We start from the raw sequence: 19769 nt of genomic DNA on the forward strand, positions 1-19769 counted from the left end.
TTATGATTCATAAAACATACTGTGCCCTTGTGTGTATTCAGTACTACTACTATTGATCATAGTACACATGCGCTGCTATGTGCTATGTTTGCTAGGGGATCTGTATTGTATAACAGTGAAACCATTCTAGACAAATTACTAAAACACACAAAGCTCATATCTCTGCTGTCCTCTCTCTCTTTCTATAATCCCTAAACAATCCTTTACAAAATCCTTTTTGCCTCCTTTAATCCACTTACAGGTGGCCAGACATCACCTTGTCTTACCTCCTCCTCAAATTTAAAATCCCTTTTAGCCTATTCCCCGTTCTCTGCTACCTGTCCCCTTTCATTGTAAAACTCTGTGGAACCTTGGAGCTAAATCTGATTAAGTGGTGGAGAGGTAGTGGGGTGGGGGAGGGGGGACACAATCCTCGCTCCCCAGGGAACGTCTCCCTCTCCCTGGCCGACGCTCAAACCTCGACAGGGGCAGCCTCCAGAGCCGTGGTTCTATTGTACTGTACACACTGTTGGGCAGTACGAGATGAAATAAGCGAGTTAAAAGCGGCGGGAGGCGAAAAACAATGGTGGCGAGGGGTGCTTCTTCAGATGATGGATTAGGCGGCTTGCGGCGTTCGGCGTGCCGTGTTCGAGCGGCATTGTCTGGAGCCGCCGCCGCACGATTAGGACAAACACTTCATCATTAATCACAGACCTAATAATAAGAATGAATACAGAGAGAATGAGAAGAGCGAGAGAGGGGGGTGGAGAGAGGAGAGGTTAGTGGAGAGGGGGGGAGAGAGGAGAGGTTAGTGGAGAGGGGGGAGAGAGAGAGGGGGGTGGAGAGAGGAGAGGTTAGTGGAGAGGGGGGGAGAGAGAGGAGAGATTAGTGGAGAGGGGGGGAGAGAGAGGAGAGGTTAGTGGAGAGGGGGGGAGAGAGAGGAGAGGTTAGTGGAGAGGGGGGGAGAGAGAGAGGGGGGTGGAGAGAGGAGAGGTTAGTGGAGAGGGGGGGAGGAGAGAGGAGAGGTTAGTGGAGAGGGGGGGAGAGAGAGGAGAGGTTAGTGGAGAGGGGGGGAGAGAGAGAGGGGGGTGGAGAGAGGAGAGGTTAGTGGAGAGGGGGGGAGAGAGAGAGGGGGGAGAGAGAGAGGGAGGTAGAGAGAGGGGGGAGGGACAGAGAGGGAGAGGCCAAGCTCGTTAACAAACAAAACAGGCCCATCATTTTGTTTAACCAATCACTGTGCGGGCCTGTGCCTCTCCACCATCTCTAATGCATGTAGTGTAACACAGCACTTGAAAATTCAATTACAGGCTTTGTGGAATTAGACTGGTTTAATTGTTTTTGTAAGTGGCCTGTTTCAGAGATGAATAGAGCCGGGGATTCAGGGGACTGGCTTTTAATACTCCACTTAATGAGGCCCATAGGCTGCTGCTGATAGATCGATGGTACTGATACCAGTGGGGTGTGTGTGTGTGTGTGTGTGTGTGTGTGTGTGTGTGTGTGTGTGTGTGTGTGTGTGTGTGTGTGTGTGTGTGTGTGTGTGTGTGTGTGTGTGTGTGTGTGTGTGTGTGTGTGTGTGTGTGTGTGTGTGTGTGTGTGTGTGTGTGTGTGTGTGTGTGTATTCAATATGCACTAGTGTCTGTCCACCATTCAGGCGTGTCAGAGATTGGAGTGTTTGTGTATGCCCAGCGGTTAATTACATTTCTCCTTAATTAACATTTTACAAAAGCTCCTCCATTAATCTTTAATGGTTTACTGATATCTGGGGTTCTGGGTGGACAGATGCTCCTGTGCCCCCCACATCACTGCTAGCCTGGTCCCAGATCAGTTTGTGCTGTATAGCCAACTCCTATAGTCATTGTCACAATATGCTAGCCTGGTCCCAGATCAGTTTGTGCTGAATAGCCAAGGTCCCAGACCAGTTTGTGCCTTACAGCAAAAGGTCCCAGATCAGTTTTTGCCTTATAGCAAAAGGTCCCAGATCAGTTTTTGCCTTATAGCAAAATGTCCCAGATCAGTTTGTGCCTTATAGCAAAAGGTACCAGATCAGTCTGTGCCTTATAGCAAAAGGTCCCAGACCAGTTTGTGCCTTATAGCAAAAGGTCCCAGACCAGGTTGTGCTTTGTAGCCAAGGTCCCAGATCAGTTTGTGCCGTACACTCTAAAAATAAATCGTTCCTGGAGTATCCTTTAGGGGTTCTTCAAATTGAAACTGTCTGGGAACACCTTTAAAAGGGTTCTTCAAATAACCCCTTTTAACAACCCCTTTTAATGGTTCCTAGAATAACCTTTTGAAGAACCTTTTGGGGTACATTTTTGAACTAACTCCCCTACCCTATTATTATTATTAATGTTATTATTATTAATAATAATAATAATAATATGCATAACAATAACAACAATAACATAATATTGTAGTTGTCAGTGTTTATTATGATTTTAGTAGCAAAGCAGAATTAATACATCTAAATATGAGGTAAACTCCCAGCAGAGCCCCAAGTCTAATGGGTGTATCCGCTGGCGTGTTGATGTTAATGTGTTGATGTTCTCCGTATCCACAGCCAGAATGATTTTGCAGTGCATGGTGATCTAACAGGTTTCCTGTTATATTCATCAGAGGTGTAGGGAGAGTGAAGTCTGTGAATCCCAAAAATAGTCATTATACAGATGATTAACAAAACATGCACACGACACTATTCATACCTTGGCTTTTGTGGTAAAAGAATGAAAAAAGCTGTTTTGATAATGGTTTTCATACAAATATCTTGTCCATAATGTAGAGGCCTATGGGATATTCATTGAAGAGGTAATACCTGCACAGACACAAAAGTGAGCAGTTCAGTCATCTGCACCCAATACAGCTAGCCTTCAACATATTCTTATAGCCTACATATTCTTACCTCTTTGTTGATTGATATCCATTGAATTGTGTCCATTTTCTGTTTTAGAAAGATTTTCACTAAGAGCAGCTGTTTAGCCGGTTAAACAAAGGTTAGCCATGTGATAGTAAACATTATGTCCATGTCAAGAAAGCCTCTCAACAGCCAGCGGCACTCGCCACACTGGTCGCCGAGTCGCAGCTGCTGTTCCAAAGTCTATGTCAGATACTCCCGTGAGTGTCATTTGCTCAACAGGCCTTGTTGCAAAGAAATATGTTTTCCACTTTTTTATTTTTGTAATATTTGTGCGGTTGAACACTGCTGTTATAAACGTAACGTTCTATTTATCGTTATGGCATCAATTCAGGCAATTTATTGTGAAATTGATTGTTTTCCACATCGCCCAGCTCTAATCTCAAGTGATACTATTCTCTGTACTATTCTCTGTGCACTACTTTACCCAAGCCACAGGGGAATAGCGTTGAGTTTCAGATGTACCAATAAACTACTGTCCATAAATAATCAGTATTATGTGCATTTAGTCAATTCAAATGTATTCTTTTGTATTTTATGGCAGTGTATGGATTTGTTTAAATTCATTGTAGAGGAATTTTTAAGGTCTTGAATAATTTCTTGTAAATGATTCTGTCCAGCCCTACGATTCACACGGATACACTTTAGCACTTGGAACAAATTATGGAGTTGTCCATTGGAATACCTACAGTGGTGGAATACTGCAACACAGCATTCCCATCATTCCCTCCAACTGTGTTCCATTAGGGGTGAATTACGGTCTTGCTCGTTGGTAACCGGCCTAAATTCCTGTCCATTCTCTGGAAGCTGGATTCTATCACAGCCATGTTTCTAACCGGCATCCTCTCCATTAAATGATGACAACATTCTTCTTGGTCTGTCTGTTGTATGTCATGGTGAGCTTTGATTCTGTCCTCTTCTAAAGCTATAATATCAGACCTGGATATTGTTATTGTCTTATGTTGTGATGGTGATTGGTCTCACAGTCTCCCCCCCCCCCCCTCTCTCTCACTCTCTCTCCCTCTCTCTTTCTTTCCCTCTACCTCTCCTCTCATCCTCTCTCTCTCCCTCCCTCCCTACTCCCCCTCTACAGTAACATATTCAAAGGCTCAGCAGTGTGTATGTACAACATGGCAGACATCCGGAGGGTCTTCCTGGGTCCCTATGCCCACCGAGATGGGCCCACCTACCAGTGGGTACCCTTCCAGGGGAGGGTGCCCTACCCCCGCCCTGGCACGGTGAGTCATAGGGGGGTCATTTGGGGGTTATGACAAGTTATAGCACCTCATAGCTGCTACTTAGAAGCTAATAGACAAATACAAGTAACTCACAACTGATACTTAGAACCTATATTTACGTATGGAAGAAGCAAGTGACTGATGGCACACATGTCAAGTTTTATAGAAGTAATGAATATCAATAGTTATAGCAAGGTACTAGGTGACTTACGAAAGGGAAACATTAGTATTCATCACAATAACCTCAATAACCATATTTCATACTTATTATAACACGGCTCAACATGAAATACATATGACCTCAGTTCCAGACACATAGATGTATTAAATGTGACTTGTTAACTCTATAACCTCCTGTTCTTCATAGTGCCCCAACTATGACCTCAGTTCCAGACACATAGATGTATTAAATGTGACTTGTTAACTCTATAACCTCCTGTTCTTCATAGTGCCCCAACTATGACCTCAGTTCCAGACACATAGATGTATTAAATGTGACTTGTTAACTCTATAACCTTCTGTTCTTCATAGTGCCCCAACTATGACCTCAGTTCCAGACACATAGATGTATTAAATGTGACTTGTTAACTCTATAACCTCCTGTTCTTCATAGTGCCCCAACTATGACCTCAGTTCCAGACACATAGATGTATTAAATGTGACTTGTTAACTCTATAACCTCCTGTTCTTCATAGTGCCCCAACTATGACCTCAGTTCCAGACACATAGATGTATTAAATGTGACTTGTTAACTCTATAACCTCCTGTTCTTCATAGTGCCCCAACTATGACCTCAGTTCCAGACACATAGATGTATTAAATGTGACTTGTTAACTCTATAACCTCCTGTTCTTCATAGTGCCCCAACTATGACCTCAGTTCCAGACACATAGATGTGTTAAATGTGACTTGTTAACTCTATAACCTCCTGTTCTTCATAGTGCCCCAACTAGGACCTCAGTTCCAGACACATAGATGTATTAAATGTGACTTGTTAACTCTATAACCTCCTGTTCTTCATAGTGCCCCAACTATGACCTCAGTTCCAGACACATAGATGTATTAAATGTGACTTGTTAACTCTATAACCTCCTGTTCTTCATAGTGCCCCAACTAGGACCTCAGTTCCAGACACATAGATGTATTAAATGTGACTTGTTAACTCTATAACCTCCTGTTCTTCATAGTGCCCCAACTATGACCTCAGTTCCAGACACATAGATGTATTAAATGTGACTTGTTAACTCTATAACCTCCTGTTCTTCATAGTGCCCCAACTATGACCTCAGTTCCAGACACATAGATGTATTAAATGTGACTTGTTAACTCTATAACCTCCTGTTCTTCATAGTGCCCCAACTATGACCTCAGTTCCAGACACATAGATGTATTAAATGTGACTTGTTAACTCTATAACCTCCTGTTCTTCATAGTGCCCCAACTATGACCTCAGTTCCAGACACATAGATGTATTAAATGTGACTTGTTAACTCTATAACCTCCTGTTCTTCATAGTGCCCCAACTATGACCTCAGTTCCAGACACATAGATGTATTAAATGTGACTTGTTAACTCTATAACCTCCTGTTCTTCATAGTGCCCCAACTAGGACCTCAGTTCCAGACACATAGATGTATTAAATGTGACTTGTTAACTCTATAACCTCCTGTTCTTCATAGTGCCCCAACTATGACCTCAGTTCCAGACACATAGATGTATTAAATGTGACTTGTTAACTCTATAACCTCCTGTTCTTCATAGTGCCCCAACTATGACCTCAGTTCCAGACACATAGATGTATTAAATGTGACTTGTTAACTCTATAACCTCCTGTTCTTCATAGTGCCCCAACTAGGACCTCAGTTCCAGACACATAGATGTATTAAATGTGACTTGTTAACTCTATAACCTCCTGTTCTTCATAGTGCCCCAACTATGACCTCAGTTCCAGACACATAGATGTATTAAATGTGACTTGTTAACTCTATAACCTCCTGTTCTTCATAGTGCCCCAACTATGACCTCAGTTCCAGACACATAGATGTATTAAATGTGACTTGTTAACTCTATAACCTCCTGTTCTTCATAGTGCCCCAACTAGGACCTCAGTTCCAGACACATAGATGTATTAAATGTGACTTGTTAACTCTATAACCTCCTGTTCTTCATAGTGCCCCAACTATGACCTCAGTTCCAGACACATAGATGTATTAAATGTGACTTGTTAACTCTATAACCTCCTGTTCTTCATAGTGCCCCAACTATGACCTCAGTTCCAGACACATAGATGTATTAAATGTGACTTGTTAACTCTATAACCTCCTGTTCTTAATAGTGCCCCAACTATGACCTCAGTTCCAGACACATAGATGTATTAAATGTGACTTGTTAACTCTATAACCTCCTGTTCTTCATAGTGCCCCAACTAGGACCTCAGTTCCAGACACATAGATGTATTAAATGTGACTTGTTAACTCTATAACCTCCTGTTCTTCATAGTGCCCCAACTATGACCTCAGTTCCAGACACATAGATGTATTAAATGTGACTTGTTAACTCTATAACCTCCTGTTCTTCATAGTGCCCCAACTATGACCTCAGTTCCAGACACATAGATGTATTAAATGTGACTTGTTAACTCTATAACCTCCTGTTCTTCATAGTGCCCCAACTATGACCTCAGTTCCAGACACATAGATGTATTAAATGTGACTTGTTAACTCTATAACCTCCTGTTCTTCATAGTGCCCCAACTAGGACCTCAGTTCCAGACACATAGATGTATTAAATGTGACTTGTTAACTCTATAACCTCCTGTTCTTCATAGTGCCCCAACTATGACCTCAGTTCCAGACACATAGATGTATTAAATGTGACTTGTTAACTCTATAACCTCCTGTTCTTCATAGTGCCCCAACTATGACCTCAGTTCCAGACACATAGATGTATTAAATGTGACTTGTTAACTCTATAACCTCCTGTTCTTCATAGTGCCCCAACTAGGACCTCAGTTCCAGACACATAGATGTATTAAATGTGACTTGTTAACTCTATAACCTCCTGTTCTTCATAGTGCCCCAACTATGACCTCAGTTCCAGACACATAGATGTATTAAATGTGACTTGTTAACTCTATAACCTCCTGTTCTTCATAGTGCCCCAACTATGACGTCAGTTCCAGACACATAGATGTATTAAATGTGACTTGTTAACTCTATAACCTCCTGTTCTTCATAGTGCCCCAACTATGACCTCAGTTCCAGACACATAGATGTATTAAATGTGACTTGTTAACTCTATAACCTTCTGTTCTTCATAGTGCCCCAACTATGACCTCAGTTCCAGACACATAGATGTATTAAATGTGACTTGTTAACTCTATAACCTCCTGTTCTTCATAGTGCCCCAACTATAACCTCAGTTCCAGACACATAGATGTATTAAATGTGACTTGTTAACTCTATAACCTTCTGTTCTTCATAGTGCCCCAACTATGACCTCAGTTCCAGACACATAGATGTATTAAATGTGACTTGTTAACTCTATAACCTCCTGTTCTTCATAGTGCCCCAACTATGACCTCAGTTCCAGACACATAGATGTATTAAATGTGACTTGTTAACTCTATAACCTCCTGTTCTTCATAGTGCCCCAACTATGACCTCAGTTCCAGACACATAGATGTATTAAATGTGACTTGTTAACTCTATAACCTCCTGTTCTTCATAGTGCCCCAACTATGACCTCAGTTCCAGACACATAGATGTATTAAATGTGACTTGTTAACTCTATAACCTCCTGTTCTTCATAGTGCCCCAACTATGACCTCAGTTCCAGACACATATATGTATTAAATGTGACTTGTTAACTCTATAACCTCCTGTTCTTCATAGTGCCCCAACTATGACCTCAGTTCCAGACACATAGATGTATTAAATGTGACTTGTTAACTCTATAACCTCCTGTTCTTCATAGTGCCCCAACTATGACCTCAGTTCCAGACACATAGATGTATTAAATGTGACTTGTTAACTCTATAACCTCCTGTTCTTCATAGTGCCCCAACTATGACCTCAGTTCCAGACACATAGATGTATTAAATGTGACTTGTTAACTCTATAACCTCCTGTTCTTCATAGTGCCCCAACTATGACCTCAGTTCCAGACACATAGATGTATTAAATGTGACTTGTTAACTCTATAACCTCCTGTTCTTCATAGTGCCCCAACTATGACCTCAGTTCCAGACACATAGATGTATTAAATGTGACTTGTAAACTCTATAACCTCCTGTTCTTCATAGTGCCCCAACTAGGACCTCAGTTCCAGACACATAGATGTATTAAATGTGACTTGTTAACTCTATAACCTCCTGTTCTTCATAGTGCCCCAACTAGGACCTCAGTTCCAGACACATAGATGTATTAAACCTGACCTATAGCCTCTTGTTCTTCATAGTGCCCCAGTAAAACGTTTGGGGGCTTTGACTCCACCAAGGACCTCCCTGATGATGTGATCACCTTTGCGCGGGGCCACCCGGCCATGTTTAACCCCGTGCACCCCATCGGGGGTCGTCCCATCGTGGTGAGGACTGATGTGGACTACCAGTTCTCCCAGCTAGTGGTGGACAAGGTGGAGGCCGAGGACGGACAGTACGACGTCATGTTCATTGGAACAGGTCAGTGAGATATGATTCATTTATTTTTAGATTATCCTTTTTTTTTTTTATTAGCAATCCAACTGGTTGAATGCTACATAAAAAAAAGTCCATGTTTTTTTTAGGGAATTTATGATTTGTGCTCAAGGTTGTTACGCTGCATGAGCACAAAAGCCAAGCAAATGTCCCCTTGAGCGAAGCTCACCTTGACATCAACTTCAATAAAAAAGGAAATCCTGCAATGATTCGTTGCCTCCTTCTTTTGACCTTGAATGACTGTACAGTTATATTGTAGTGTATTGAATGTGCTGTTGTAGACCGGGGCACGGTCCTGAAGGTGGTTAGGGTCAGATAGATAACTGAATACTGACTTGTGTTTCCTGTTGTAGACCTGGGCACGGTCCTGAAGGTGGTTAGGGTCAGATAGATAACTGAATACTGACTTATGTTTCCTGTTGTAGACCGGGGCACGGTCCTGAAGGTGGTTACCATCCCAAGAGAGAGCTGGCATGACCTGGAAGAGGTGGTCCTGGAGGAGATGACCGTGTTCAGGGTACGGTCACACACTGGGAAACTGCTTATGGTTATAATTGATTGCATTTACATGGCAAATATTCAAGGAAGTCTAATAGAACACCAGTCATTTTGTTGGGAAGGGAAGGGTGCATCATCAATGTCTAGCTCTGAAATAAAAGGGAGGAGTGGGGAAATCCCAGAGGGAGTTATGAGGGGGCTGTCTAAATGAATCAGAGTGTTATATCTTCTCTAACTGTGTCTTTCTGCAGGAGCCCACCCCCATCACGGCAATGGAGCTTTCCACCAAACAGCAACAGCTGTACCTGGGCTCGGCGCTAGGCGTTTCCCAGATGCCTTTGCACCGCTGTGAGGTGTACGGGAAGGCTTGCGCTGAGTGCTGTCTGGCCCGCGACCCCTACTGTGCCTGGGATGGAACAGAGTGCTCCCGTTACTTCCCTACCGCCAAGCGGTAAGAACACACACACACACACAGACATTCTCGTACATGCACACACACACACACACACACACACACACAGACAGACAGACAGACAGACAGACAGACAGACAGACAGACAGACAGACAGACAGACAGACAGACAGACAGACAGACAGACAGACAGACAGACAGACAGACAGACAGACAGACAGACAGACAGACAGACAGACAGACAGACAGACAGACAGACAGACAGACAGACAGACAGACAGACAGACAGACAGACAGACAGACAGACAGACAGACAGACAGACAGACAGACAGACAGACAGACAGACAGACAGACGTATGCATACATATAAGCATTTAGGCACACGTGTGCACATGCCCACATATAAGCATTTAGGCACACGTGTGCACATGCCCACATATCACATACAGTGGCAAGAAAAAGTATGTGAACCCTTTGGAAATACCTGGATTTCTACATGAATTGGTCAAACAATTTGATCTTCATCTAGATCACAACAATAGACAAACACAGTCTGTTTAAACTAATAACACACAAAAAAGTATACGTTTTCATGTCTTTATTGAACACACCGTGTAAACATTCACAGTGCAAGGTGAAAAAAATATGTGAACCCTTGGATTTAATAACTGGTTGACCCTCCTTTGGCAGCAACAACCTCAACCAAACGCAGTTGCGGATCAGACCTGCACAGACCTGCACAACAGGAGACATTTTGGACCATTCCTCTTTATAGAACTCTTTCAGTTCAGCAATATTCTTGGGATGTCTGGTGTGAACTGCTCTCTTGAGGTCATGCCACAGCATCTCAATCGGGTTGAGGTCAGGACTCTGACTGGGCCACTCCAGAAGGCGTATTTTCTTCTGTTGAAGCCATTCTGTTGTAGATATACTTCTGTGTTTTGGGTCGTTGTCCTGTTGCATCACCCAAATCCTCTTGAGCTTCAATTGGCAGACAGATATCCTAACATTCTCCTGCAAAATGTCTTGATAAACTTGGGAGTTGATTTTTCCGTCGATGAAGGCAAGCTGTCCAGGCCCTGAGGCAGTTCAGACCCAAAGCAGCCCCAAACCATGATGCTCCCTCCACCATACTTTACAGTTGGGATGAAGTTTTGATGTTGGTGTGCTGTGCCTTTTTTTCTCTACACATAGTGTTGTGTGTTCCTTCCAAACAACTCAACTGTAGTTTCCTCTGTCCACAGAATATTTTGTCAGTAGCGCTGCGGAACATTCAGGTTCACTTTTGCAAACTTCAGACGTGCAGAAATGTTTTTTTGGGGGAGCAGTGGCTTCATCCGTGGTGTTCTCACATGATCATCATTCTTGTTTAGTGTTTTCTATATCGTAGACTCAAATATGTCAGAGATTCAGAGATTTCAGATTTTTCAGTTCCAGAGATTTCTGTTAGTCTTTAGCTGACACTCTAGGATTCTTCTTAACCTCATTGAGCATTCTGCGCTGTGCTCTTGCAGTCTTCTTTGCAGGAGGGCCATTCCAAGGGAGAGTAGCAACAGTGCGAACTTTCTCCATTTAGAGACAATTTGTCTTACCGTGGAATGATGAACATCAAGGCTTTTAGAGGAATTCCCTTTCCAGCTTTATGCAAGTCAACAATTCTTAATCTTAGGTCCTCTTTTGTTTGAGGCATGGTTCACATCAGGCAATGCTTCTTGTGAATAGCAAACTCAAATGTTGTGAGTGTTTTTTATATGGAAAGGCAGCTCTAACCAACATCTCCAATCTCGTCTCATTGACTGGACTCCAGGTTAGCTCCTGACTCCAATTAGCTTTTGGAGAAGTCATCAGCCTATAGGGGGTTCACATACTTTTTCCAACCTACACTGGGAATGTTTAAATGAGGTTTTCAATATAGTCAAGAAAAATACAACAATTTGTGTGTTATTAATTTAAGCACACTGTGTTTGTCTATTGTTGTGACTTAGATGAAGATCAGATCAAATGTGATGACCAATTTATGCAGAAACCCAGGTAATTCCAAAGGGTTCACATACTTTTCTTGCCTTTGTACATGTACACAAATACACTGGTACACACATTCAATTTGTGTGATTGTTGTGCATTCCACAGCTCAGGGGTGCTAAAAACATGCTTCCCCGCACACACACAGTCCTGGCCAGTAGCAGTGTTAGAACCACTTCACCCTACAGCCAAGAGTTATAAAACACCCACATAGCCACACACACCAAATAATAGGCCAACAGGAGCCGTCTGACTTCTTCACCCCACCAGCCGAGAGCTATGAACAAACACACCCTCAAATGACCTTCTCCTCCATCCAGCAGGATTAGCCTGACCACTACCAGCCATCCACCTCCATCCAGCACAACTCTCTATTAAACACAGATCTAGGATCAGCGTACCCTTCCTCAATCCTAACCCTAACCATCAGGTCTAAAAACACAAAACTGCCCTAAGATCAACATCTACACTAGGGAAGTATGAGAGATTTGACTAGCAGCCTCAGAAGGAGGGCAGTAGAGGGGTGGTGATACACCCTTGGTCAGGGCTGCTGGGGCGCTCCAGTACTCTCCAAATATTTGATTCTCCAGCTAAATGAGAACCAGACGTCCGGGCTCGGCTCAGCAGGCACTCGGACTGCCCTGCACGTGTTCAGACAGCCACAGACTGGATTGCTTGGGAGGAAATGTAGGAATAGTGGTGGAGTGTGTCTGTGTGTGTCTGTGTGTGTGTCTGTATGTGTGTGTGTGTGTGTGTGTGTGTGTGTGTGTGTGTGTGTGTGTGTGTGTGTGTGTGTGTGTGTGTGTGTGTGTGTGTGTGTGTGTGTGTGTGTGTGTGTGTGTGTGTGTGTGTGTGTGTGTGTGTGTGTGTGTGTTGGGTAGGAGCAGGTTGTGTGCGTCGGGGGGGATGTATGCATGTGGAAGTGTATTTATGTGTGTGTGTGGGTGGGTAAATGGGTGTGTGTACATGTTGTTTATATTTGTGTGTGTGTGTGTGTGTGTGGGTGGACGGGTGTGAGTTGTTGCATGAGTGTGTGTGTGCACATGTGTGTTTGTGAAAGAGAGAAAGAATGCAAGAGAGAGTGAGAAGAGCAATCTGACTATCCAATACAGGAATGATCAGCCTGAACCAAACCTCCCTCCCTGAACCCCTCCCTCCATCTGTTTCACCTTTGCAGCTCCTCCAATCCCACAACTCTCTCTCTCTCTCTCTCTCTCTCTCTCTCTCTCTCTCTCTCTCTCTCTCTCTCTCTCTCTCTCTCTCTCTCTCTCTCTCTCTCTCTCTCTCTCTCTCTCTCTCTCTCTCTCTCTCTCTCTCTCTCTCTCTCTCTCTCTCTCTCTCTCTCTCTCTCTCTCTCTCTCTCTCTCTCTCTCTCTCTCTCTCTCTCTCTCTCTCTCTCTCTCTCTCTCTCTCTTATTTATATATATATATATATATATATATATAAATGTCCTGTACGGTTATAGACACGAGACCTAGAGACCTCCACCTTTGGCTGTGCTCCCCTCTCTCCCTTCAGATTTTTACGACTCGTAAGAGCCTATGATCTTAGTGGTGATGAACCAGGGAACCATAGAACCAGGAAACACATAGGGAGCACAGGGAAGCATGTTATCTGTTAGCCAGTACAAAGCCAGGTTGTGAAAATGTCCACAACGCAGCTGTAAAAACAGGGCTTATAATATGACTCGGACACGCAATCGGCATGAACATGTACAGTACATGGAGCACACACACACACACACACACACACACACACACACACACACACACACACACACACACACACACACACACACACACACACACACGGTATGGACTAAAGGGTCTTTCAAGTCGTGGAGGACATAGTCAGGATTTTCAAGGCCCAGGCTATCTGTGTTTCATGTTTAGAAATGACATGTCCCTGAACGATGAATCACAATGAATCATTCCTTTAATAGAAGCAAAAGGTTGACATGTTTTTAAATGTGCCAGTGATGTTCTCTCTTTTTATTTATCCACCCACTCAATAGCATCAGACTTAACAGAGGACTGATGGTGAAATATACAGTTCTGCTCTGTTCTTCAGTTGTACTGCACAAATGTGTCAGCTGTGCCACTGGTTAAGATTGCCCTCTGGTGGTAGAACTGTCACAGTACATAGAGCCCTCAATCACTGGCTCCTTCCCGATGGAACCGGGGAGGGAAATAAGTCTGAGGAAACAGAGCAGTGAGTGGCCTGACCAACACAAACAGGTTGATATGTTGTGTGTGAAGGACGTTTATTAACTCACTGGGAACACAATCTAACATGTGTATGTTTCTTTGGTTGTTTCATAGGAGAACGAGACGCCAGGACATCAGGAATGGAGATCCCCTCTCCCAGTGCTCTGACCTGCAGCATCATGGTACAAACACTTTAGATTTTTATTTTACGCTTTCATCTCACACACACACACACAAGTGCGTGCAGACATGCAACCATCACCCCAATACACTCGTGTGCCCACATAAAACCCATACATTTTCTTTGTATTTATTTTATTTAACTAGGCAAGTCAGTTAAGAACAAATTCTTATTTACAATGACAATGACAATGACACACACACACACACACACACACACACACACACACACACACACACACACACACACACACACACACACACACACACACACACACACACACACACACACACACACACACACACACACACACACACGAAAAAACACTGTGGTGTTTCTCTGGTAACCCTATCCTTGTGTCTGTGAAGATGACGTGGACGGGCTGGGTCATGTGGAGGACAGGAGTGTGTACGGAGTGGAGAACAGCAGCATGTTCCTGGAGTGTAGTCCCAAGTCCCAGAGAGCCCTCATCTACTGGCAGCTCCAAAGACCCAACGAGGACCGCAAACATGAGGTGGGTACACACACACTCTGCATGCAAGATGTGTCTTATTCACCATCATTCTCAAAAACGTCCCAATAATTTTCAATAACTTTGCAATCACACTAAACCTTACCCGAAATTGCTTCAGTTTGTTAATAATAAATGGCCATGCACTCAAATGTAACCATATTGAGTGGATATTGAATCCACCAGACCCTTTCTATTCCCCCCTCCCTTTCCTCCCTCCCCTCATTTCCCTCTCCATCTCTCTCTCCAGATCAAGTCGGAGGACAGGGTGATCCGCACGGAGCAGGGCCTGCTCATCCGCATCCTCACCCAGGCCGACTCAGGCGTCTACACATGCCACGCTGTGGAGCACGGCTTCATCCAGCCCCTCCTCCGCCTCTCCCTCCAGGTCATCCCCACACAGAGGCTTGGTGAGCTGCTGCCTGGTGGGCCTCAGGGTGGAGCTGGAGGGTCTGGTGGCGCAGGTAGTGGGTCTGGTGGTGCAGGTGGGCCTGCTGGTGCAGGGCACTCGACAAAACACAAGCTGTGGTATAGGGATTTCCTCTCCCTCCTCGACCACCCTGACCTGAACAGCGTGGAGGAGTTCTGCGAGCGTGTGTGGCGGAAGGAGCGCAAGCAGCGGCGTCTGAAAACTCCCACCATCACCACCAATGACCAAAGTCTGGCTAGGCCTGACGGCGGAGCTCTAAGCTCAGGCCTAAAGCCTAAAAGTAGTCTTCTTGGCGCAGGTGCACCCAATGCCCAGAAGCAGCAGAGCGGGCATCCTATGGTGCAGCAGCAACAGAACAAAGAGGGGAGCCCCCGGAGCACGAACCCACAGAAGGTGCAACACCATGCGGGTACGCTGACCCAGGCACAGGCCCCTAAAAACAACAACCAGAATGCCCAGAACTCTCAGGCTACACCCAACACCCAAAGCCCCCAGAAGGGCCAAGGTGCCCTGGGGGGAACCCAGGTGCCTGGTGGTGGGGCCAGAGGTGGACCCCAGCACAATGCCAAGTGGAGGCGGATGCAGGAGAATAAAAAGGGGCGAAACAGGAGGACCCACGAGCAACAGAGACCCCCGCGGAGTGTCTGAGACACACGCACAGCAACACACACACTTACACACATATTGTACATTAAAATATAGACTTGCTATGCCATAAAGATATACTGTAGGAACCCACATAATGCAATACTCATGGTCATGGACATATGCTCATTCACACATAATATGTAGACAGGAAAATACCGCCCCAATGGAATGCTCTAAAACATACACGTAAAAGACACACACACACACACACACACACACACACACACACACACACACACACACACACACACACACACACACACACACACACACACACACACACACACACACACACACACACACACACACACACACACACACACACACACACACACACACACTGCAAATACCCTGTGAAGACTTGGAGAAGACTGGCGACTAACAGGACATTGAAGACTGAGGCTAAACTGGAATCGTATGCGTACTGTACATGCTAACCATGTGGATATAGTGGCCCAGGGGGTACAATTTGAGGAACTGTGTAGTCCAGATCCGTGTTGCAAGGGGGACCGAGTTATCTGGCGGACACATAGCCCTCCTGTACAGACGCTACTTCCTTATAGGACTGGGATGGGGTTAAAAACATTAATTTTCAGTGAGGATGATACATGTTACATATTCAGACCTCTGGACAAGTCTGGACAATGGCCCCTACAGGATATTTCAGAAGACATTTCAGAAGGGATTAAGACTTTAAAGTTCAGTAGGGACGTCAGCTACTGGCCTTGTTGACATGCGCAGAAGGAAGAAGATGTCCACTATATAGAGACGGGAAGAACTATAAGGATAAAGAATAATGTGTCCAGTCGACTGCAAACTAGAACCGAAACACATCAAAAGAAGCACAGTCATTTTCAGAGAGTGAACTGCAATTCCCACAATACAGTTCGTCGGCTCAACTTTATTCAACTGATTCGATTCACAACGACTCTCATGAATGAGCACTTTGGGCTTGTACATAGAGCTTGACTGTCTTATACGTCAAACATATTAAAATGGGGCACAGTTAGCTGGTTAACAATCCACAACGATGCCCTGCATATTGTTTGTAGTTCAATAACAGAATTATTCAATATAAAACGACAAAATCCACAATAGCCTGTGATCTGTGGAGCAAAATCAAGCTTCTCTTCCTCCCAAGGCTTGAAAAGCATTGTGCATGTCGTAGTCAATCAATGTTCATGATTTGAATAAGCTATTTCTCGCCAGTTACTCGCTATGTAAGGTTTTTTTTATGTTAAAGGAGTCCTATGAAAGTTTTTATTTGATATTTACTTCTCTCTCTCCATACAAACCACTGCATCCCTGTAGGGGTAAACAATTACGTAGTAGAATTTTTGACCTGTCCCTTTAAGTTATTTTTCTTTCTTTGCTTTCTCCTGGAGTTGCGTGTGAACTTATAAATCCAGTCATATGTTCGTGCTCAGTCTGGAAAACAGACTGCCTATTGATTCTGTACATATACATACAAAAACAAAACGACTCTTTATGTATGTAAATATATACAACCAGAACACCACGGATTATTTATTTCTCATTGTTTTGTGAAAGGGTTGCATTTATTTTTGATATTCTGGTATTTTGGCTCATCAATAATCAAGAAAAAGACTGCGGCACGTTGAGAAACACAAACGGACCAATGAGGACGGACTTCCTCTGTCAAGGACTGAGAGTGGGAGCAGGGGGTTGTTGTGTGTTTTACAGTATCCAGACTGAGAGCCTTCAGGATGATAAGCACAAGTTTCTCAAACCCTCTTCTATGTTTCTGTCTCTTCTGGTCTTTTCGTAAATGGGTGATTTTTCTACCCAGGAGGTGTTTTCATTGAAGTTTGGAATCCCATCCACCTATTTCATTCGTTCATCCCAAATACTCATTTTATGTAAGATAATACTACCCAAAACCTGATAAAACATTAGCTGTGAATTTCTATGTAAGAACTAGTAAGGAAAAGGTTCAAATCTAAACGTAGTCTGAGGACGCTGAGTTAAAGCTGCATGTGAATGCTACTTAAGTGCATCTTTTCTATTGTCTCTAGATGTTTCCTGTGAGAGGTAAAAGTCCTGTAGGCAACATGTGTAAGAGAGATGTGAATATTATTCCTTTTTGCCAAAACAAAGATGCCAACATGTACCAGGGGTGTATTCACTAGGAACCAAACAGAAGCAAACAGGCCGAAATGGGGAGGGACTAACCTGAACTTGTCCAATAACAAACGCACATTTTTGTTGCAAATCGTTTTCTGTAGCTAAACGTTTTGCTATGGTGTCTGCTAATGAATACACCCCAGTGATGTTACTCCAACCCCAAAACTTGTATTAAGACCTTCAACTTTTCATACAACAATGTGTTTCCCCTTCAGTATACAACAAGCCTGATGTGTCACTGCAATAATGGACAGCAGATAGCAAGGTTTCCTGGTGGTTTGTGGTATGTTTCCGGTCTCTCACGGTGTGTAGGGTGGACAAGGAGAGAACAGATATCCCTGCTGTAACATGGTTCTTCCTGGCATGCGTTCAGTTGTCTAATTAAACATTTCCTGTAAAACTTAGCCTTTTTGTATTTTTTTTCTAACTTCTGTCCAGTTATATATGGTACAGTATGATGCATGTGAATCTGAGTTGACAAAATGTATTTTGTTTGTGTTGTACAGTCATTTCAAATTGTGCCATTTTATCACGTTTAGTCACAGGTGGGACTGGGAGCAGTCAGTTTGCACGCTCAAACACACAGATAAAAGGTTGAGCTGATGAAAAACTGGAATTATATATACTGGAATTATATTATGGTGAATTACACAGTATTATATCTTCTTTAAAAACGGACAGTGAAGCCTACTCCTTCACCAGGGGATACCATCTGAACCCAGACCATGGAAGAAGATGTGACTCAGTTCTAAGGTATGTGCTGAATCACAACGGCTGTGTTTACACAGAGGCAGCCCAATTGTGATATTATTGGCTAAATGAATCTGATTGATTAAAAGACCAATTAGTGGCAGTAGATCAGAATTGGGCTGCCTGTGTAAACGCAGCCATAGTGGGCTCTCAGTGCTGAGTATAGTAAATACTGAAATAGAATCACAAGCTCTCTGTCCGCATCCTTCAGTGGGTTGACCACGGCGCCCATAGAGAGATTTCATTGACTAAAGGCAGAAATTATGTGTTAAAAAAAGGTAATTGATATGTTATGCTGTATAAGTAAGAAGCAGCCTTCCTTGTCGATGAAAACACCCCCTTGCCATGAATAATTAAACTGGAGGTTAATGTTTTGGATTAGCCACAAGAGGTCACTATTCTCTGTTCCAAAGGACTTCCATTTCTACCTAGCTTTTCAGGGGATTACATTTTAGCTGTTGTCATTCTAGTTCACGTGTCAAACTCATTCCATGGAGGGCTGAGTGTCTGAGGGTTTTAACTCCTCCATTGGACTTGACTGATGAATTAAGGTCACTAATTAGTGAGGAACTCCCCCCACCTGGTTGTCTAGGTCTTAACACAAAAAACAGACACTAGGTCCTCAATGGAATGAGTTTGACACCCCTGTTCTAACACTTTAGTTAGTAGTCTAAGTTCCCTGTATATCAATTATGTGACTGGAATGCAATGACCATCAGCTGTTTATGTTCATCAGCCACAATGTCTTGCACTGTGTGTTACTCTATGTCTATAGTTTAGAAGATTCCACTGGTGTGGAGACACAGATGGTTAACAGTTAACACAGTGCCACTAAAGGCCTTCATGAGGTCGTCATCTCCACTCTAATTGGGCCTACAGTGGCACAGCGTGTTACCTAAAATGGTGCTCTAACACTGATTCCCTGCAGGTACCTTAAAAGGTTCTCTACCACTCTCTGCGTGGGCACAAACTCCCTGAACCCTCTGACACACACGCACACACACACACACACGCACACACACACACACACACACACACACACACACACACACACACACACACACACACACACACACACACACACACACACACACACACACACACACACACACACACACACACACACACACACACACACACACACA

At 43.8% G+C, this 19769-nt stretch overlaps 1 protein-coding gene across 1 annotated transcript in view; it reads left to right on the forward strand.

Annotated features, from left to right (window-relative positions):
• sema3aa (sema domain, immunoglobulin domain (Ig), short basic domain, secreted, (semaphorin) 3Aa) overlaps window positions 1-18278 on the forward strand; it is a 60777-nt gene extending 42499 nt beyond the window's left edge. The window contains exons 10-16 of the mRNA XM_071332216.1: window positions 3981-4125; window positions 8584-8803; window positions 9244-9335; window positions 9568-9767; window positions 14074-14141; window positions 14509-14654; window positions 14902-18278. Coding sequence (XP_071188317.1) covers window positions 3981-4125; window positions 8584-8803; window positions 9244-9335; window positions 9568-9767; window positions 14074-14141; window positions 14509-14654; window positions 14902-15729 — 1699 coding nt within the window. The 3' untranslated portion in view covers window positions 15730-18278. The remainder of the gene's footprint in view (window positions 1-3980; window positions 4126-8583; window positions 8804-9243; window positions 9336-9567; window positions 9768-14073; window positions 14142-14508; window positions 14655-14901) is intronic.
• Window positions 18279-19769: the final 1491 nt, after the last annotated feature.

The sequence above is a fragment of the Salvelinus alpinus genome, chromosome 11, assembly GCF_045679555.1.
Source record: "Salvelinus alpinus chromosome 11, SLU_Salpinus.1, whole genome shotgun sequence".
Classification (NCBI taxonomy): domain Eukaryota; kingdom Metazoa; phylum Chordata; class Actinopteri; order Salmoniformes; family Salmonidae; genus Salvelinus; species Salvelinus alpinus.